Source organism: Brachypodium distachyon, chromosome 1 (genome assembly GCF_000005505.3).
Source record: "Brachypodium distachyon strain Bd21 chromosome 1, Brachypodium_distachyon_v3.0, whole genome shotgun sequence".
Taxonomy (NCBI): Eukaryota; Viridiplantae; Streptophyta; class Magnoliopsida; order Poales; family Poaceae; genus Brachypodium; species Brachypodium distachyon.
The window spans coordinates 22,513,853-22,536,559 of NC_016131.3; the positions used below are offsets into that span (position 1 = coordinate 22,513,853).

The 22,707-nt window shown below is 44.2% G+C and overlaps 1 protein-coding gene across 4 annotated transcripts; it reads right to left on the reverse strand.

The window, feature by feature from the left end:
• Nucleotides 1-438: 438 nt before the first annotated feature.
• LOC100822308 lies at nucleotides 439-8,525 on the reverse strand. Of its 4 annotated transcripts, none has more exons than XM_014896871.2 (3): nucleotides 7,700-8,525; nucleotides 6,446-6,547; nucleotides 439-3,877 (listed from the first exon to the last, which is right to left on the reverse strand). In XM_014896871.2, exon 3 carries the CDS (start codon nucleotides 3,766-3,768, stop codon nucleotides 838-840), a length of 2,931 nt encoding a protein of 976 aa, XP_014752357.1. In that variant the 5' UTR covers nucleotides 3,769-3,877; nucleotides 6,446-6,547; nucleotides 7,700-8,525; the 3' UTR covers nucleotides 439-837. The 4 variants fall into 4 exon arrangements, with proteins under 4 accessions (XP_014752357.1, XP_024312517.1, XP_003563108.2 ...); XM_024456749.1 differs by having other exon boundaries at nucleotides 439-3,954; XM_003563060.4 differs by having other exon boundaries at nucleotides 8,326-8,387.
• Nucleotides 8,526-22,707: the final 14,182 nt, after the last annotated feature.

Here is a 22,707-nt window from a genome sequence, read left to right on the forward strand (position 1 = left end):
ACCATATTTGGGCAAATTTGAGTCAAGAATTTAGGATCAAGGGGTACCAAACTAGACTAATTACTAGACTAGTAGTCTAAGATTATTGTCTGGTAGTATAAGATTATTGTGAAATAGAAGTTTCATCATTGAAAATTCGTAATGAAGACATTTTCTAATAATAGAAAGCTTTGTGTTGTTCACAACAGGAAAAAAAACAAACGCATACTACTCGACCTGAACGATAACAACACGAGGGTGCTTAGGAGCGGCGGGCCATGCGCCAGCAACACTGTCACTGATCTGAAGCAAACACTCAGCATGTGTATATAAAGGCAAATGTAGTAACTGGAACTGACACTAACCTGAATCGCCTTTACTAGCGGGACATGCACCATCAAGAATCTAAGGGCCGAAACCACTGTTCCAACCGACGGAGGAATGAAATGCTATATGATATGACATGGCTGGAAAGAAATCACCACAGAAAGAAACAGCAAGAACAGAATGGGTGGTGCCGTGGTGGCAACATGAGCTAACTCAGATCCGAGTACACTAGTAGAAACCGGACGGACACAGTTCAGTCATGGGTCTAGAACACTCCTAGAACAACACTAGATAAAGCAAAATGTTAAGTTGCTAATTGACTAGGGACAGCCGCTGCAGGACATAATGGATAGCCGCCTTGCAAAAAGACCCCGTGTCTGACAATTCTATGACTTCATGATATGAATTCAAAACAGCCAAAACAAAGGCAGTTCGTTTGAAATCCGGACTGCCCAACTTCCAAACTTTAGTCATTGCAATTTCCTCCCATGAAGGCCCCTAAGAGATTCCCATAAACATTTAGCTATCTCATTATGACTCGGTGGAAAGAAACTCCTTTGGCACTGAATAAGGATCAAGCTCCAAATAGCCTCGAAGCTTGCCTCCTTTTTCATTTGTCAGATGGAAGCAAGGGATCTGGTGAGAGAACTTTGGGTATTCATCCTTACTTATTGTTTCCACAGCTTCCTCTCTTTTAAATACTGCCATATAACCATCCACCTTTCTCAAAAGCTGAACTTGTATTGACGAATCAGTATGGCCAAATATCTCAACCAATTCATAGCTGCAATTTTTGAAATCTTCTGCAGTCCATCCAGCCCTCCAGTTCTTGTAAACTGCCCAGATCTCACGAAGGCGAGGGATTATTTCAAATTCATTTTTTCTACCAGTTGGTCTGGTATATACAAGATGAGAAAATGATTCTGTACCAGTGTAAGTCATACAATGGCCGCCGGAAACCTTAAAGATTCCACACCCAACAGTCCGATCTTCTTTTACCAATCTTTTCTCCTCCTCTCCCCGAGGACAAACATCAAGAAAAATTGCTTGTACTTTATTATTCTTGAGATCAACTTTCTTTATGTAGGCATAGTAATTGGGGAACGTATCCATATCACTATAGAGAGCCCAGACCTGCCCAGCCTCAAACTTCTCAAGACACCTTATTTCGGAAAATTCATAGAACTCTGGCTCAGGACATTCAAATTCTGCTTGTGCAATATCTTCAAATTCTTCATCAACACCTGTGCCTTCTACAGGAGATTGAGTATTCTGCTCTCCTTTCTCTTCCTTTAGTGTCTTTGTAAAGATCCCTGCATGCAAGAATGTAGCTTGTCGCCTCTCCCCAACGCTCATGGATCCCTGGCAAGAATTATTTCCCCTGGATGAACCAGCATATTTGGTATCAAACTCCTGGCCTTTTACTGAACTGCTTTCCAGGACAACAGAAGCAAAAGCCTCATCCAAGTTAAGGGGAAGCGCTGCAGGATCAAGTTCAAGAGCACCTTCAGGAATGCCTTCTCTTTCAGTCCCACACATCGAATGATGAGGTACACAATGCGAAAACCTTAGTATGTTATCCTGAGGTATCACATAGGGAGTTGCCTCTTTAGACTGAATAAACAAGCTAGTGAAGCCTTTTATTTTTACAAGTGGCATGACGATGATACTTGTGCTTGTTGTGAAATCGGAGACAACTTGAACAACTTCGTACTCAAAGTCTGTGTGCTTGTGAGCATCTGAACTCCAACCAATGTCCCATCCCTTGAAAAGGGCCCAAATTTCACCTTTCCTAGGATATATTTCATACGTGACTTTTGTCTTGCCTTTCACACAGGCAATAGTTTGGCAGAACATATTAGTTTCTTTAGCTCTTCCAGAACTTCCAACCTTGAAATGCCCACAAGCTACAGGTAGATGCCCGCGAGACCATGCCACCTCTGCTTTATTTGTGGGATCAAATTCCAGCCATACAAAATGTACCATAAACTTCGGGGTCATGCTGACCTTCGTAATCCGAGCATAAAACCTTGGCATACAGCCTTGACTATCATAGACAGCCCAGATCTGGTTGGCTCTAAATTGTTTTTCGTCTCGAAGTTGGTCGAAGTCAAAAAATTCAGAATCCGCGCAGATAATTGTGTCCCCATATGAAGCATCATCACCATTGTTGCCGACAGAATTGAATATTTTTTCTTTCTCACGACTAAGACCATTCGCAAAACCATTATGCCCAGTTTTCTCTTCATTCAACTTTCTTTCATTGCTTTGATCATCACTATGCAATATACCACCTTTCCTTAACCTTTTGAACGAAAAAATCCCAATATTATCATTGCCATCATCAACATCCTCATCATCAGTTTCTTCTTTATACTTAACTTCTTGCTTCTGCCTGCTTGACCTGCGGCTGTGTTGACTTGGCCTTCCATTAATTGCAGCACTGCCATCTACTGTGATCTCTTCTTCAATATCAGTGCTGGTCTCTGAATCACTAGACTCACTAGATTCAACCACGGATTTCCTGCCCCTTTTTAACCCTGCAGTTGACGAAGGTTTTGCAGTCCGAGCAAATTCTGTTTTCGCTTTTCGCCCACCTGCAGCACTAGCTGTAGTACCATCTGCACCCCTCTTTGGTTTTACATCTGCATCACAACATCCATAATTTGCATGAACCCCTGGAGTGGCGTGGTTCCAAGCCTGCTGACCTGGGACATTTGTCTGCGGACCTGGAAAATTATGTGGTGCTCCTGCATTCATGTACATTCCGGCAGACTGCTGATTTGCCCCAGAAGGAACAGTTTGCTCATTTAACTCATGTGCAATAAAGGGCTTCAAACAATTCTGACAGCGGATAGCTTTCTTCAACATTGAAGTGTAGTACTGATATCTCATGGCACAATTCGAACAGATGGTCCAAAACGTTTGTGACCCTGCAGAATTTGAGGCCTGATGAAGATTCACTGGCCTAACAGGAGCAGGTCTCCTTGGCTGCTGGTAAGAGGATGGTCTTGCCGAGGCTCTCCTTTTCATGTCAAAGGCAGAACGTTTTGAGCTGTCTGTAAGCGTCATGTTTGCTTGTCCCACTAATTTAAATGCTGCCTCTGCACCTGCGAACTTGTTCTTATCAGGATGTAGCAAAAGGGCAAGCTTACGGTATTGTCTCTTTATCAGTGTGTCATCATTTGTGAAAGCTGGTACCTGAAGTACTCCATACCAGTCAATCTCTCCATTAACCTTCGTCCCAGCAGCACAATGAACATCACAGACAGTTAACATTTGCGAAATGTTGTTAACCTCCGAGGAAAGTTTCTGTGCCTTGTGAATCATTTTTCTTGCCCCGAGAAAATCCTTCTCCAACATTTTTTTTTCAGCCAGAGCTTTTGCTCTAAGAGCTTCATCTTTGTTGCATTCCATGATAACAAGTAAAAGTCCAATATCCAAACTCCTGACCGCTTTCATGTAAAGAATACCAGTAACAAGAAACTAGGTTTCTTTCTCTCCATTTTTTTTCTCATTAACAATATGGAGGATGTTGCACCTTATTGCAATACCATCTCCAGTGAACAACCTGAAGGTACAAAATACATTCAGGAGCTGGTATAAACTACTTAAAAATCAGTACACCAAATCAATTGACTCGTCAAACTGCATAAAATAAATAAGGAATAATTGTTAAATTTGAGAACTAATTTGAGAATAAAATAACAAAAGGCACCTTTTGCTACATAAAAAAGAGCGAAAGAACTATATGAACGTCTTGCCTCACTCAAGAGACACATCTAAGGTGACAATATTGCTTTAGCATTAGTAATGACATGAAAGGCTGTTACCACCCAAAATAAAATGCATACATTGTATAATCTATTTTGGCTTAAAAGGAATAGTTAAACACAAACATGTCATGAAATATGTTCTCGAGTGATGAGGAAGCACTGTCCATCACCGTCTTCCAGGATTCCTGCTAAATCCTGCAACTAACCAGAGGCTAGCGACAATTCAGTAGTTCGATGGATTTCCATTTAAAGGTGCCTCTCTACTTTTTTTTTGTTATGTTTCTCAGTGAAAGGACCTCTTTTCGGACGAGATTTTGATAGTTTGAATAAATTATTTTATTCAAGGTCAATGTGACGAAGTAAAAGGAAAAGGAAGATGGCAGCTTGCCAAGGGAATTAAACCAAGAAATGGTTTGAATCTGAAGTCCACATTCTGTTATGTACACAAAAAATAGGAAAAAGAACAATGCCGGACTTTATCAGTGATTTCAGCAGTTGGAACCCCTTAATACCTCTGAATCATGTCTACCTTCTTGCAAGTTCAGTTATACTTTAAATTTTTCAGTAATATGCTTTCATATTTTCATTAACCGTGCAATTCCCATTTCTTGATTAGAAAAATTATACCAGTCATCTAGATATACTACTAAAATTAAGCATCAAATGCTACAGCCATTTCATCAGTCAAAAAACAAAGTACATACAAGCTTTCCAGTTTTGCACTGGATACAAGCATGAGCATTCAAGATCCATAAATCAGTGTGCGGGGGGTAAAGAAAATTAGGAAAAGAGAATGAAAATAAGAAGAAAAAATGCATTCCAACAAGAATGACGTATTCAAAATGAGTGCACAAGAGAAAGAAAAGAACTGTGCATCTACACATAACTGTTGAAGTCTCTAAAATTTAAAGAATGGTAAATTAATTAATTAGAAGATGCCTTTACCAACAGCACATATTTTCTGCACGAAGCAATGCAGTTAACAAAGCACGCAAACATAAGTTCTGCCAAGAAATGCAGCACAAATTCACTAGAAATGGATTAAGGTGGAATATTTTTGCTATAACCATTGTGATAATTATTGTACATAGAAAAAACAGTAAAGTGGACTATCACAACAACACAACATAAGCAGCTAGGATATATAAACTATACTAAAGAAAAAAATATAATGACATCACTTGATTCAATATACAGGAACTTGAGAGCTTTTGTCAGCAAGGTATGTGGCCACTTAACTGATACAACAGTAACTTCAGAATAAAGAGTATAATACAATTTGCATAAGATTGGTGATTTGAAAAAAAGAAGGTGTAGGATTCACAATAAATTAAGGATAAAGGATTGTACCATTCCGACCTGACCTATTGGAGACAAGAAAGTGACTAAAAAATCAGTACATTTACCCCAGCCCAAGTTGACCCTCAAGACGCTACCATGGGTTCAGTTAAACGACAAGCCCCCCAGCTCAAGTTCCACTATGCCATCAGACATGCACAACCGCATCCCACGGGCGGATCTAGATGGTGTGCCGGGTGGGCACAGGCACACCCAAACTTTGTTTACGTTAATCAGTTTTTTTTTAAGTAATCATTGGATGATTAAAAGCTCATACCACAAAAACCAATGTCGAATATTGAGGACGGAGCAGAGACAGCAGGGACGCGATCCCGTGATGAGATAGGTTGGGGGCGATGATGGTGGCGAAGGGTGTGAGAGGCATGAGGCGCTGGCGATGACACTAAGCTACAGCTGTGGCGGCAGCTTGGGTGGAAGCATGACGTTGGAACAGGGTGAAGTCAGTACAGGGTCATGCTGCCATCAATGAGGGAGGGGAGCGCCACCAGGATACAAGGACGGGGAGAGCAAAACATGGTCAGGGTTGGTTGGCTGGGGGCATTCTATGGATTCCGAAAATGAGATTTTGTAGATAGTGAGCCTGTTCGTTTTCCCTCCACTCATAGAAAGCTGCAACTCTGCTCCTGACTCCTTGATTCTACACAGTCTGGAGTTAGCGATCTGTTCGGCATTTGACTCCACTCCAGATACCACCACAGGTTACAAAAGCACAGGCATACACAAGATACCAGCACCAATGATTAATTAGTAAGCATATTCTAGCAGTAGCAGTCTAGCTAAGCTATGCTAGTTCACCACCAATGACCAAGCAAGATCCAAGAAATCTCCAACTGATCGAGAATCAAATCAAGGAAGAGGAATTATAAGATGAGTTTTTTCTTTGTTAGGAACAGTAGGTGAGTAGCATTTACAGATATATGTACAGAATCATTCCTCAAACAAAAGCAAGGTATCATTCCTCACAGACACATGTATCAAGCACAATAAAACACAAGAATGCTCACCTTTGACAAAGCCGAGCCGCCGGAAGCGATGGCGGAAGCTGACAAAACCGAGCCGCTGATGATGGCCGAAGCTGCCGAAGCCAAGCTGCCAACGGATTTCACCTAAAGAAGCATATACAAGCACGACCATTGTCAAAACATGGGTTTAAACCTGCAACATGCATGCTTTATATGGTAACTGAAACTAGAAGAGGCTACAAAGAAAAATGTAACATCAGCAATCACAAGCACACCATACACAAAGACAAGTTACACGTGCATTCTTTACAAAAAAAAGGCCAAAATAACGGAAGGTAACCAACCAATATCAGCAAGCAATGTTATGATTTGCACAACAGAAGGTAACTAGAACATATAATTGAAGCCTCATTAACTGCACATGGTAACTGAAGAAACACAAACAAATCTGACCGGTCACTTAACAACTCGGAGCATTTTTGCGGCGGCACAATTTGGAGCATTTTTGCATTAGCTTGTTCCCAGTTCCCACCCACTAATTCATAGGTTGCTTAACTTGGAATGTTTTTGCAGCTGCACGAGATGCTTTCTCAAGTTCAGGATGGATTACCCAAATCAACCTACCAAACTTCTCAGCTACCAACTTGGAGCATTTTTTTAGAAGTTGCTTTGGAGTGTAAACATACATCTATGTTGATGCTGTCAAGAAGCAATGCCATGACATCTCTTCAGAAAAGAAAGAAGTTAAAAGCAAATTGATGACCCAAATTAAAGCTTAGTGTTCCTCCAAACAGATCATACAGTAGCATTAATAGACAAGGTAGCAAGTAAATCTGTTGTGCAAAAGAGTACTTGAATAGGAGAAACTATGTTTTATCGTATCGAATGGCAGAAAAGTACTTCAATCTTGTGGGAATTAATATATTTCAGATAGAAATATGTATAATTAAGCCCAGATATCGGGGATGTCAATGCATTTTGCAAAATCTTGGTCTAGAAGGACTTGGACACTTCTGCCTACAAACTTGCACAGTTTAACAACACACTACTTTTTCACAATTGCTTTTCTGCCAAAAAAAATATCCCTCTGCTGGCTTCTTTCAATGATGGATTGGTCTAAGGTTAAAATGTTACGAACTCCCTTTCGGTATAATACAAGGCCCTTCTCTAAAATTCTGAAATTTCAATATACAAGGAAATTCTCTCCTCCCACCAACTCTCATCTCAGACCATCCAAATGCATGTTCTACTAAGTTTTTTACTAGCCAATGCATGAAGGAGAGGAGTAGTTAATACATGAGACTTAATGCTTGGTCCAACACTTCACTAGGCCTTTTTTTACAGCGATTTTGGAGATGGTCCTTGTATACCGAAATGGATGTAGTACATAATCCCTTTCTTGCACCTCCACCAGATCATTGCCAACGCCAAGCATTCCATTTCTTGAAACAGTAGGGCCAATCCATCCAAATCCACTAGGGCCGATCCATCTTCTTGGTCCCTTCGCCAGTAACCGGAGAGATGAGATGCAGGTGACTTGTTTGTCAGTGGGTTGCAATTGGCATGCAGGTATTGATGGGATGCAGGTGATTTGTTTGTCTTTCCTACTTTTTCTAGGCATGCAGGTGCCTGTCAGCTGTGATATTTTGATGGGATGACGTGATTGCTGGTGGGTTTTTCAAATGACCTGATGCTCTCAACTCATATCTTCAATCAAGTGCAACAGCACTTGACAAAAAAATGGTTGTATGCAAGGGCGGAGGACCCGGTAGGGCAAGGTCCGCCCTACCTTGATTTTTGGCTCAGTTACGAATTGGGGAAGATTAAGGAGATGCAACGGCAACCTAAAGGGCGGGATCTGTTCGTGGGGTGATGGGAGGAGAAACGGTCGGGAACGAGAGAATTGAAGGGGACATAGATACCTGCGGTGGAGGCGCTCGCACGAGGAGGAAGACGAGCGACGGAGCGTGGGGGCTGGGGCGCTCGGCAGCGGGACGGGGAGGGAGGGGGTGGCGGCGCTCGCTCGTGGAGGAAGACGAGCGACGGGGGTTGGGCCGTCGGGGCGCTCGGCAGCGAGATGTTTTTCTCAGCGGAAACCCTAGCCGCCGGAGAAAAACAATTCTGTTTGCGACCAGGAGGCGAGTGAACCACGAATCAACGTCTCACATCATCTCCGTACGTTCCTTCTTTCGTAAGGTTTCTGTGTGTTTTTTCGGCGGCAGCTTCAGGATGGAGCGACAATGTTTGAATTAATTGTCTATCAGTTCCATCCCTGCTCTGCCGTGGCTATTATGATTCATTCCATGAAATTTGTGGATCTCACGGCTCATAAATTCTTGATTTTGATCATCTTTTCCATCGGTTCGGCTATAATTCAATGGTTCGACAACCTGTTTTGAGAGGGGTGTGTCCCCGGCCATCGCGCGTTCAACGATCTTAAGTTCTCATCCGCTAGGGTTGGCGGCTCATGCGGCTCAGTAAAACCTACAAGGTTAGTCCAGGTTATGCAGATTTGGTCTTCTACTGTTTCGTCACTAGAGATTTGGAGAAATATCAAGATGCGATCGGCGCAGCTAGAGAACTTGGTTTCAAAGATTTTTGATGTAACTTTCGGTTTATCAGCAATCTTTGTTGTCGTCTTAATTTTTCGATCACTTGCATTTTTTCGTTGAATAAATAAAATCAGATCGTTGTTCTAAAAAACAAAATCAAAACAAAGAAAAAGTGAGAGATAAATGAGCTGAGAGCTCCCACCCTAGGCCTAACTGAGAAAAGTTAATTTAATAATTTATATGATGTAAAACATTTGTGGCTACTTGATAGTCTGACCGAAAATGTGTGATTCTGTTTGCAAATTAGCAAAAACTAGGAGCTACTGAGACACCCAAAAACCGTGGTTTCTTGAAATTTGCCATGTTTATTATGCCGAATATCTATGAGTGTGTCCATTTCATTGCGAATTTTAAAGCACAATTTAGATCCAACGGCTGAACAATCAACTTATCTCTAACAAATCATGCGACTTAGGTGTAACAAACATAAATATCTATTTTGTTAAGTATGTATGTATGTAGATTTTTCTGGAGAAAAATATAACTATATGTTTACTTTTGTAAAGACCTAACTTGACAATTCACCTCCATGTGTTTATCCTTACTTGAAACATTGGATCATTAGAAAAATACATGGCATTAAGATTATTACAGACTTGATAGTTTATACATGTATACAATGCGACATTGTTTCTGCATGAAATTTATTGAAATATTGAATGTTAAAAATAAAATGTTATAAGAATTATTAAAAAATACAAACAAACACATTAAAATACAGTTTGCAATTATAAAATATAAATATTAAATGTTATATGTCTGTTATATGAATCGCCCTACGTAAACATTTTTTTGTCCTTCGCCCATGATTGTATGCAGCGATTCTGATTCATTAAAAAATACTCTGAGCCTGAATCTCTGACTTCAAAATTCCCTTCATGGCACACATTGTTTCACCACAAACGAAAAACAAAAGCTTGTTTTGGGAACTCAAGAGGGGGAGCTTTGAACGAAACGACGAGGAAAAAGAAAACTCATCTTGGATGGAAAAGGGGAATGTAATGAAACGGAAGCCAATATCCACTAACTCCAGAAGAGATGAGAAGAAGCAGCAGCAGTGGAGCAACGCAGCTTGGCCTTTTTGATGCGTTTCACGGCGGCGAGGTCCCTGGAGCTACGATCGGTGGCGGCGAAGGTGTAGCCGAACTAACTGTGGCTGAGCAGGCAGACGACTGACGGCGGAGGTGACTGCGAAGGAAGAGGTAGTGCGATGGTGAGTGGAGGTGGTGGCGACGTTGGGTGGCTGCGCTCTAGGGTTTGCCAGCTGCCGTTCGCTCGAAAGGAAGGGACGGAAAATAATTTGTCAGGAGACAGGAGGAAGTTAATATGTTTTGTATTTTAGTTTTAGTTTATTAAATATATGTCCTGAGATTGTGCGTGTGGGGACTGGGGAGGCTCGCACAAGACATCACCAATCCGCACAAGACGTTACCAATCCCACGTTTGCCACCTGTCACATGGAGAGGCGCCCACGTAGTGGCCTTTCTGAGAATGTATTTATTTGCGACTTCTATTTTTAAAAATCACTCAGATTTCAACGAGAGGGTCATCTTTCCATTTTTTCGCTGCTCCCATGACAACCCCAATTTTGTGTGATGACGTCTTAGCTTTTGAACGACGGGCTGACTTCTGATTATCTTTATTTTTTAAATAACTAGCAGAATGTTCGTGCGCTGCCACAGGCCAGACATACACAACGGTCATCAAGACTACTTTAAAAGGTGTCGCGTCCAAGAAGAGCATGAACACATAAAAATGTAAATATGCACCATGTTCTTGTTCTTGGATCAATCATAAAAAAACATAGGAAAAAAATTCTGGATCATGCTTGTGGAAGATTGGAACTCCAAGCTGCAGTTTTTATCACACACGTTCAATGACTCCCGCAGATTAACATGAACTGCAAGTACATAATCTGAAGAAAATTTGGACTACGGCAGAACACGGAACACAAAAGATGGATGCATATTCAGATGAAAGCATAACGTGGTATTCGATCCAAAAGTTCAAATTCTTATGACCTCTTGGACCTTTTCTAAATGAAGCTCTTACGAATCACAATGTTGATTTGCCTGTACGCATCAATGGCGGCCCTGATCTTAATCAAAACAGGCAAACCATGCAACTCCATAAGCAGATTGATTAAGGACATTGTACGGCAAACCAGCTTATGGCTGGTCTGTTTCTTATATTTCAGATAAGCAGATTGGTGGACATTGGAATCTTCTTATGGAATACCAGTACGCAGATTTATTACACCTTCATAGAATAGAAAACACAACCGCAGGTTTCCTCGCAGGATAGATTAATTCTGCAAAGTCAGCATGGATATTGAAACTGAAAGTGCACGTTGCCCCATGGGTGGTTTTGATAATTAATGACAATTTTTATGGACTAATGTTTTAGTTGAGATATATTTGAAGGAATGTTTCATAGACAATGAATGAAGACCACTTGGTTAATTCAATGATAAATGTCATGAAGATAAAGATATACATTGAGTTATTGACAATTGGATGTGTGGTTTTTGTAACCGATGACAATACATATGGATATGGGTTTGCATTGATCTTTATACGAAGAAATGCTAGTAAGCAAAGTATATTGAATTGAAGACATGAAGTTATTGGATTTCAATGAGTGAATCAAATATTGTCAAGAAGAAGAAAGTGAAGTTACCATCAAGGATTAATATCTTGAGAGAATGATTACAAGATAAGGATTCAACATATGGTTTCATGATAATGTTATGTTGAGCTCAGGAGTTGAGTCATGGTTAACCAAGTCAGGGAGCAAGTAATCGAGTGAAGAATCCATTTGGTGTCTCAAGATTTTGTGTTAGAAGATGAAGAAGACTAAAGTGATATTCATGATATCATAAAGATAGTGATAAGGAAATATAAAGGTTGACCAAGAAGAAGTGCAAATATTGGATTCAAATTGATCAACTCACAAGCGTAATTATGTACGACATGAGATCTACTGGTATGGTAAGCATTTGTCAATTGCGCTTTGTGAACTAACCCATAAACTATGTATTTGGTATATCTATATGTGGGTTAGGTGCAACTCCTGGGTTTGGATCAAAAAGGAAGATTTCATATAGCCCATGAGAGATGACATCAAGTGGGGATGATTCATCAAGGTTGAGAAGAGCAAGTTTAAGAAAAGTACCTCGAGGATTATATGCATGAAGCATATGGTAAGCAATTGTATATTGAACTTGTGGACTAACCCATACTATGTAAATGTTACTTGGTTGAGAGCTAGGTGATACATATGGGAGAGATTTGAAGGAACAACCTTTTATAGTCCTTATGGAGACGGTCATCAAGGTTGAATTGTGCAAGTTCAAGATGAGCATACGAAGAGAGTAAATGATTGAAGCTTGCCATCAATTTGGTTGCAATGTACATGTGAAGATGTGATCAAAATGAAGGTTTCCCACATTGGAGTACGAGGGAGCAAATTGAGTATCTTCACAAAGTGACCGTGATGAAGTGGAGGATTTCAACGTGAGACAAGCATGAACGCCTACATCAACCTAAAGTGGACTTCTCAAGGCAAAGGTATATCTTAGCTAGGTTTCCTAGTTTTACCGGTCTCAAGGAGTTTGGTGGGAGACCGATTTATAGGTTCGATAGCCATTCTATCAAGTGGGGCTTTCGGGCGGTAGCTTTGAACTCGTCGTGCGTAGAGTGCTCAAACCTTTGCATATTTTGCATCAGCTCTTTTGGTTGATCTTTGCAAGTTTTCTATGCTAAATCATAGAGCTCGTTGTCTTCTTCGAAACAAGTCCAAGTTCATCAAAATCGGAATTCGTATGCAAAAGTTATTGCCGTTTTCGTGTGAGTGTTTCCGTAGTCTTTTGTAGGCCGGAACTTCCGGGCTGATTCCGGGATAACCTCCGGGTGAGTCCAGTAGCGTTTTTCCCTGCTCGAGTATTTGGTCCGGATTTCGTCCGAAACCTCCGGGTGCCCTCCGGGCTGTGGGGGAACCCCCTATATAAGGGGTTTCTTCCCCAACGGGCAGGTAAGCTCCTAGATCCGATTTTCCACCGTTCTCTTGAGCTTTCTTGTCGACACCGATTTTGGCGTCGCACCTAAAAAATATGATTATTATATGATAAGGTATTTTATAACGGCTAAACTCCGGGCGATGCAAAATAAAATATCAGCAATATGTGTATGGGACAATTAAATGAGGCGGTAATAAAACACCCATGTCGGCGGTTAGCGACTTAAATCACGCCATCAAAGACGAGATAAATATTTCCAAAGCATTAAACCATGGGATAAAAATCGACGTCCTCCGGATGACCCCACAAAATGTCGTGGCATGGTATTGACAAAGGCTATCACAAATTAAAGCTCAAATAACTAAATGACCAAATAAACGTAGTAGTGCACGGTTCAGCCACATGCTACTAAATTCAATAATCAAATAATTTTTAAGAGTAAAATCCATTTTAAACCTTGTTCTCATGAAGGTGGACCGCATCAAACCCTGACCTGAACTTAGCACCCTCAACTCTCTAATCCCGGTCATCAGTGCCCTTAAGTAGGATTGCTCTTGGGAATGCTGACGTGGCACGGTCTACGTTGGGATTTTTGACTCCACGCTGGATAAGAAGGCTCTGTGATCACGCAACGTGGCAATCACCGTTCGTTGCCCTCTTCCGGCGCGTTGTCTTCTTCCCTCTTGACCCCAAATTCCCAACTCGTCATTCCTCATCCCGACTGCCGACCGCCACTCCCAAATTCCCAATGTAGTGCTCCGGCCGTCCCCCATCCCGGCTCCCCGTCAAACACCTACTAACTCCACCTGCAGGACCCGCTGACTAGCCGCCGGCCGATGGGGAGCCAAGTTCATGGCTGCCTCGCCGGCCGTGTGGGGTGCGCGAAAATTGGCACCCTCACGTTCAGTAGCACTGCAGGTGGAGGACCCGGTAGACTATGGAAGCGAGGCTTAATTTTTGCGTCAAATCAGGGAAGATTAATCAACAGTATTTCGTATGTCTCCGGCGGAATTAATCAGCGACGGTAGCAGTGCAAGTGGAGGAATAAACCGGCGGGCTGGAGACCCTTGCTGACCATCTCCTCTTCCGTCCACACGCCGTCGGCCGCCCCGCACCCGCGACTCCGCCATGGGTGCCGGGGAACCACCAGTCGTCGTCCTTCACGTACGCCACCGTCACATCGTGCTCCGCCCCGTCCATCCGGAACCTGCACCGTGTGCTGTGAGCCGCCAGGTGGCGTCTCACCAGGAGCGCTCGACAGCACGGTGCGGCAGCGGGGAAGCAGCGCGCCGGCTCGCCGCCGCGGAGGAGGAGCGCGAGCTCGCCGTTTGAGACCACGACGAGGTAGTAGTCAGCCGCGCGACGACTGAGGAAGACGACCGGTGTTATTAGGGTCCGTTTGTTTGGGCTCCTAACAGCAGATTCTATAGCTTCCAGGCCACAGAAGCTGGAGCCCAAACAAACAGCAAATTTCGGCCCAAATTCTAGCAGTGGATCCTACAAGCGCTCCTCAGAAATGCACTAGCGACCGGAAGCTGGTATACGGGTGCTTCTTCCAGCCGGCTGCAGCTCCAAAACGGCCCATTTACTGGAATACCCCCCACCAAACCACATATAACGTCTAAAATGCCACGGAACGGTTCGCTTCTATTTCTTCTTTCCTCGGCCGCATCGGAGCAACCCAGCCAAATATCCCACCCGAGCTCCTGTCTCCTCTCGCGATGGTGAACTAGGGTTCACCACCTCCCCTCGCAGGCGCCGCCGGCCAACCGTTCGAGCTCCGCCGGCCCCGACGCCCCTTGTTCCGTCTACCCCGACGCCCTGCTCCGCCATCCCCCAGGTCCCCTTTCGCCGGCCCCCACACCCGACGCCCCTCCTCCGCCGGCCACAACTAGCTCCTCGGCCGGCCCCGACGATCCGCTCTGCTCGCCTCTGCACCCCGCTCCGCCGTCCCCCAGGTCCCCTTTCGTCGGCCCCCACGCTCGACGCCCCTCCTCCGCCGGCCACAACTAGCTCCTCGGCCGGCCCCGACGACCTATTCCGCTCGCCTCTGCACCCCGCTCCGCCGTCCCCCAGGTCCCCTTCCGCCGGTCCCTGACCCCAAGCTCCACCACTGCCAAGGTACATAACGCAGCTAGCTTCCCTTCCCCGCTCCCCCTGTTCCCTCTGTACATGTACTGATGTTTGGTGAAAATGGAGATCTAGCACCGCTTTTGTTGTTAGCTTTGTCTGAAATTAGTACGAAATGATGATGATTTCCAGTGATTGGCACTCATGTTGATTTGTATATGTGCAAATTTTTTGGCCTAAATGCTCACTGTTGCGTGATGTATATATGGGTAAATATATATTTGTTTAGATGGAACCTGCCAAAGTGGAACCTGTGAAAGCTGTGTGGGATGCTACCGCGGCTAGAATTTTTTGTGATGCTGCCTACCAAACAAGTTCAGCTTGGAAATAGGCCAACTAAATTCTTGAGTGCTACTGGATACAAGAACTTAGTGGCAGATTTCAATGCTCAGACCGGAAGAAACTATGAGAAAAGCAGCTCAAAAATCGTTGGGACGATTTGAAGGCTATTTATTCGGCTTGGGTGTTCTACAAAATTAAGGCAACTGGACTTGGATGGAATGAAGAAACGCAAACCATAATAGCTGATGAGGAGCAGTGGACTGAATTGATCAAGGTATAAATTTTCATATACAATGATAATTTATTCAATGCCATGATATGTCTCGCATAGACAAGTAGTAATGCCATGATATTATTTGCAGCTTAACAAGCCAATTAAAGCATTCCGCAAGGGACCACCGGACAACTTAGACTTGATGCATATTATGTTTGATAAGGCTAATGTTGATGGTACCACATCCGTTATGCCGGTAGTGGAAGAGGTTGCTGCCATTCAGGTTCAAGAAGATGTGGTTGATGTGGATGAAGAAGAGACCGAGACTCCTACTGTTAGCCCATGGCTCAAGAAAAGGCCCAAACGTCCATCAAGTGCAATACCTTGTAGTCCATCTAACCCGAAGAAGGCGAATATGTCTAATGAGTTCCAGAGGTTTGTTGACCATGTTGTTACTGAAAGTAGTAGTAACAGTACTACTACTGAAGCTAATGAGATTGCAGCCATCATGGAAGAGGTTGCCAAGTGTGGAGCATCCGAGCTTAGTGATGAGCACTACATTGTTACAAAGTTGTTTGCTAAATCTACAAATCGTAGTTTCTTTCTATCTATGAAGACAAAAGAAGGGAAGCTCAATTGGCTCAAGAGACAATATGAGGACAGGAAGAGAAACTAGTGTATCCTTATGTGTTTGCTTTCCATGTATTTCGATGATTAGTTCCTATGTGCTACAATTTATTTGAACCATATGCTTGTTTGATGTGTGCTACTATTTATTTGAGCTATGTATGGATTCCTGTGTGCTACTATTCATGTGTGCTACTATTCATGTGGTCTTATGTGGTACTAACTTCTCGTCATTGATGTGTTTATAGAGGAACACAACAACTAACATTGCGACTAACAGCAACGGCACTAACAATTCAATTGAAAGTGGAAGTGAGGATGAGTCTGCCATGAGGAGGAAAATGTTGAAACATAACCCTAGTCTGGCTGCGTATGAATAATGGTGGGACCCACTTGGCGCCACGTCATTGATCCCTGTTTGACAAAGCATGATTTAGCAACTAAAGACCGGGATCAAAGAGTTGGGATGCCAAGTTTAGGGATTTACAGGTTAGGGCTTGATGTAGTCTACCTCGCAAGAACAAGATTTAGAATATACTCTGCTCAATTCTTAATGAGCTAGCTGCAGGCTGGTCCATCAGCAAAGTAACGCAAAGTGGTCAAACCCACACATGCGTTGAGTGCATGGCTCGCGTACAGGGGCCATCTTAATTAGCATGCAAGTGCATTCGCGATCAGATTGACAGCCCATCCCTATAAACGAAGTGCAGGCCTGCATGCATTAGTCCAACCAATTACTCAGCTAATTAATCAAATACTTAAATATTGTCCTTGACCCACATGGCAGCAGCCAGCAGCCCATCGTGGAAAAGCAGAGTACTGCAGCTAGCAACTAACCGTAGCATTTAGACAAATGCCCACGATCAGCCAATTAAATGATAAAAGAAATCCAGCCTTGTAGGCCGTTACCTGCACGATCGGGAGAACGTGAGCACTCACGATTTCCTTGCTGAGTGTCCGTGCAACGGAAACACAAATATTTCAACGATTCATGCGACTGCCAATTGCCAAATATAGGTTACGCAGCAACATTTTTTATTTTCAAAACGTAGCGGACAAACCATTCCATTTTGTTATCCTGTAGAAACATGCAGTGCAAACATCACCACTAAATTGTACAGATCCAGATTTTGTTTGAAGCGTGTTTTGATACGGTAAACAACAAGGAACATCCATAAACAAAATGACAGTGTATAGCTTCACTGGTGGGTTTCGAGTAAGGCATGTAACTCACTATGCAACGTGCTCCTATGGCCACCACAACCGATTCCATTTAACTAAAATCAAATCTTGCATAAAGATGATTATTGTTTTAGGGAAATCTACACAAAGATTTGTCTCACCATGTTTACGTTGCCGTCCACGCAGCGCCACTTTGCAAAACACGATACATGTAGACATCAATAAATGAAATGCATTAGACCGGTCTATTTAGATAACTAAAACTCTCAGACTCACTAATTGAGTCTGGAAGAACAAATTTTCAAATTATCTGAACTGAAAGCGTGAGAAACCAACAAAGAAATTAATTTCCTCTATAGAAAAAATGCCAAGATCGGATCCTTCACCCTGAATGGGTATTTAATCTTCAAAACACATACAGTTTTTCTCCCTGCCCTTAAGGTACAAAAGATACTACACAAAGATGCAGATTTTTGTAATCAAATGTGAACCAATGCTGGAAATTACTATATTCGGGTAAAGAAAAGAATTTGGAGCAAACCAAGTTAGGAATTATCTCCCGAAAAGCTTTAATTCTGATAGGAATTCCAGAAAGTTTTATGACTTAAAGATTCCATATCAGGCAGGTGTCAATCGTGCAAAATAATTAATCACCAGCCTGAACTGCGTCCTTTGATAGCACCAACATTTTTCATCTACCAAAATAGCTTCAGAGCAATGAAATAGGTACTGATTGGTAATCCACATGTCTCCACAAAGTGTGTTATACCACCCACCATCTCATCTTCCAATCTCGTAAAGAGGCAAAGCATCAAGCCTGATAAAAAGCAATACATAATACTACTACGTTAACAGAAAATGGAAGATGGAAAAAAGTGAAGTAAGCATGCATGATCCCGTAAAGGTTGCCAATGTAAACTTATAAAATTAAGCGTCAATACCTGAAGTTCATTCATATAATTAATGCCACGCACATCAGCCCAGTCTACCTCACAAATGATTAACCGTATAAGGTCCGATGCAGCTCCCTGTTCAGCATGCGAGAATTCTATTCAGATTCTTCGTGTGCCCCCAACCACAAGGTCTCACCTGACTGGTTGGGATTTGATGATGTTTTAATCTGCTTTTATGTTTGAAGCCCTAGGAATTTCTCCTGCTCTCATGGCCTCCCAATTTCCCATCCTCCTTGCCTTTAGAGCCACCCCGCAAGTCGTGCCAGAGTAGAGGCGCCGGTCGGAGGGGGCAGCTGCGGCCGCGTTCCTCCATCTGCGGGTGAGTCCGTCGCAAGCTGTGCTGGAAGAGAGGCGACGGTCGGAGGGGGCAGCGGCGGCGGCGCCCCTCCATCTACGGGCGAGGCGGCGATGCGTAACGAGGGGCAGCGGTGGTGGCGGCGTCCCTCGAGCGAGGCATGCGGTGGGTGGGCGACCGGCGGCGGGAGTGAAGAGACGGGCGCGCGTGTGGCCGGCGGTTGGTGGGCGGCGTGCGGATCTCAGTGACCAGCGGCGGTTGGAGGAAGAGAGCCAGAGGGCGTGCGTGCGGTGATGCAGGTTGTTTCGTTCAGATTTTTTTTCCGTTCGCTCCGGAGTTCTCCGGGATAATCTGAGGCGTTGGTGTAGACCAGATCCAACGGCTCATAACGAGTGGACGGTGAGCAATGGGTAAACTGTGTGTTTATAGTAGTAGAGATTCACAGCGTTAAGTCTCTCCTCTGCTCTATAAATGCAGAGGAAGCCAGAAAAGGGGCTCTTCATTCGCTTCTAGTCCAGACCCAGGGGAGAAATCCATCGGGGAGAAATCATGGAAGAGAGGCAAACATCTGCAGTTCTTCAAGGTAGAAATCCACCGAAGTGCCAAAACGCTGCTCTGCCGCGGCTCATCTCCATCATCGGCTCGTCGCCCACGGCTCCGTCGTCCACGCCGTCGTCTACGTCGCTGACCTCATACGTAGCCAGCCGGCAGAACATCTACATCGCCATAGTCTGCTGCTCTGCTCCTATGCGCCGGCAGCTACTCATCTTCATCGCTAAGGTGAGAAATTGGGAGGCAAAGTTTGATGCATAGCTGATATTCCTCCAGCTTGATCATGATGATGTTCTGTATCATAGATGTTTTGCATTTGCAATACTCTACCATGTTTCACAAATCCACTCTTGGTTCGGTCCCAAATCCACTCTTGGTTCGGTCCCATGGAGATCTTGATCGCCCATGTTGATACAAGCCAAGGGATGTACTCAATTTGCATATAAACATGATTCACTCTTGATTCGGTCTCATGGGGATCTCTTGATCGCCCATGCTGATACAAATTAAGAGATGTATTTCATCGACCCATAAATATATTTCACTCTTGATTCGGTCTCGTAGGGATTTTGATCGCCCATGTTGATACAAATCAAGAGAATAATTAAATGCCTAAATAGAGTATATAATACTTTTGCTCTAACTTAGGAGATTTTTCAAGATATATGATGCAAGGAAAATATGTGTGGAATCATGACGTGTATTATGTACATGGGTTTCTTTGTAACCGCACGGTCATGTACATTAGCCCATTAAACATATTGCACATGATATCTATATAACTTATAAAATTAATTCCCACTAACTGTAATTAATGTTTGCAAGCTTGACATGTAAGGTGTCCACGTCATCATGCACATCATGTGCATTCAAATGCTCCACATCACCATCCACATCATGTATTGTTGTACACTAGAAATCCATTTTGATGGTACATTCGAATTTAATATTTTGATACCTAAGCTTTTTCATCTTCACGTTGCAAATAAATATTGCACCAAACACACATATTTTCATGATATGTATGTCAATATTTCTAAGATCCGCAAATATTTAGATTGACGAAACTTTACTTTTCGGTTTCTTCGAAATTGTTAATGTTCATGCACATCAAAATTACACCTATTATTTTGTTGCATAGGTGTTATGAATGATAAAATCGTTTTGTCCTACAATATTCATATTTATATTACATTAAATCATATTATTATCATTTGTTTCTAAAATCATATTTAGACGTGCATATAGAATTTTCCGCGCCAACGCGCGTGAAATCATCTAGTATACTACATGCTTAGTCCCATAGCACTAGGCTAATTAAATGCACGATGCTCATGTACTGCACCATGGGTGCATCTATAACCATCAGCAAAAGTAAACCATGCATCTGCATGCACAATATTGCTACAGGAAAGCTGGAGTTAGTATACACATGAAGTCAAAGTCTATAAAACATTGACATGCTTCTGAAATATTAGAAGATACAAATAATGGACTAACTCAATATGGTGACAAGTTCATATCTGATATATTTGGCATGTAAATAATTAATCTACATGCTATACGATGACTATATATATAAATTAAATCAGCCATGCATCCCTTTCATATAGGTGCATATCTCTCTATAAAATTAAACTATAGCTTACGTTATTTGCACTAGACACAGTATAGTGCACTCAAATATTCATTATCAAACCATGCATATATCCCCACTGATAAGGGGTGGCCCGATCTTCTCAGAGAGCAACGTGGATAACTTGTATGATTCTACAAATCTTTCGGCTGTTCACCCGTCGTCGCATGACGAACTTGCAACCCAATGGAAATTCGCAACACCACACACTTGCGAAGTAGTCCGCTCGTCACTCTTGTGGCAGGAAATAAAATGCGCCATCTTAGAAAAACGATCCTGTCGTACCAGTGGCCCATCAGGTCCACTGATACGGGACGCGTGGGTCGCCAGTGACGGAGCCCCATCAGGAAGGACTCCGGGAAGCGACGAACCCGGGAAGCCTGCCTCGAGGAGATGACCCCTAGTGAAGCTAAAGCTAAGGGCCGAGTACAAGATGCTCCCCGGAACCCCGGTCCCGGGAAGCCGAAGGAATGCCTCCTGACAACTAGCCGGTGCGCTAGCCGGGAAGGTGCACCCCAGCAACCCACGCTCGGGCATGCAGGCGGGACCCGCAGAACAGTGAAGACAGGACAAGACGGCGGACGCAGTGCATTTAATGCACCAAGAGGAGTCTTATCAGCAGGCCTAGCCTTGCTTAGCAAGGCTAGAGCAGCTACCCTGAGAACCATTTTTTCTACCATGTACAGTGGTCCTGGCGCTGCATGGCGTCCAGCGTGGATGAGCAAAAGTGTATTCCGTGTAGCTGTGACACGCGTCTAGGCAACGTGTCCCGCTGCATGCATTGGCACCTGTGGTATCCCCTTATCTATAAAAGGAGGGCCAATGCCACTGGTCAAAGGGTTCAGCTCAGTTCAAACCTGAGTGAGTAGAACATAGCATAGCATTCACCTAAGTAGCCAACCCGAGAACTGGTCGGGTGATCTGTACGCTCTCAAACTTGTGAATACAACTCAAAGCAGGACGAAAGGTATTACAACTCTGGGTGGCCCGAAACTGGGTAAAACTCTTGTGTCTACACTTTGTGTCTATCGCCACGCCGGCGATCGCCGGAGCGATCCCCTCGCCCTCCACCGAACCAAAAAGGGGGTGCTCGGCATCCCCGGTGCCGGAGACCGTGCTCCGACATCTGGTGCGCCAGGTAGGGGGGCGTGCAGAGAGCTTCGGGTGACCGCCGGCGTCATCGTCGTCAACACCGGCTTCTTCGCCTCCGACATCTTCAACGACTAGCTCGCCATGCCGCCCAAGAAAGGAGACGAGCCCCGGGTCGACTTGCGCGACACTCTCTCCATGCGCACTCGGTCCCATGACGCTGCGCGCGCGTCACAGGCACAAGGGGATCAGGGGTCCCCTCCACGGCAGCAGCAGCAGTCGCAGCTGCCACCTCCACCTTCTCAGCCGTCGGTAGAAAATCGGCCGAGGGGGCCTGTGGCTCCCAGCGCCGGAGCCAGCCGCGCAACGGCCACAATGCCGCACACGCCGGCTAGCGAGTCCACTCCCAGGCCTAAGACGCGCAGCGGCAGCTGCGCCATGAGCACAGCACGTCGCGTGCGACGCCGACGGAGTCTCGCCCCACTCACCCGAGGACACCGGGTGACAGAGCGGAGGGCGGTCGGTCGGAGAATTGGCAGCCTCCCGCCCAGACCCTGGCGGAAGCATTCATAGCCGCGCGTGTCATGGTGCGCTACGAGCCACCGCAAGGCACACCGGCGCACGAAGCATGGAGGGCGGAGGTAGACGCGCTCTTTGCACTCGCCGCCCAGCGGCCGCAAGGCGAGGGCGCCCCACCGGGTTCAGGCCGGGGGC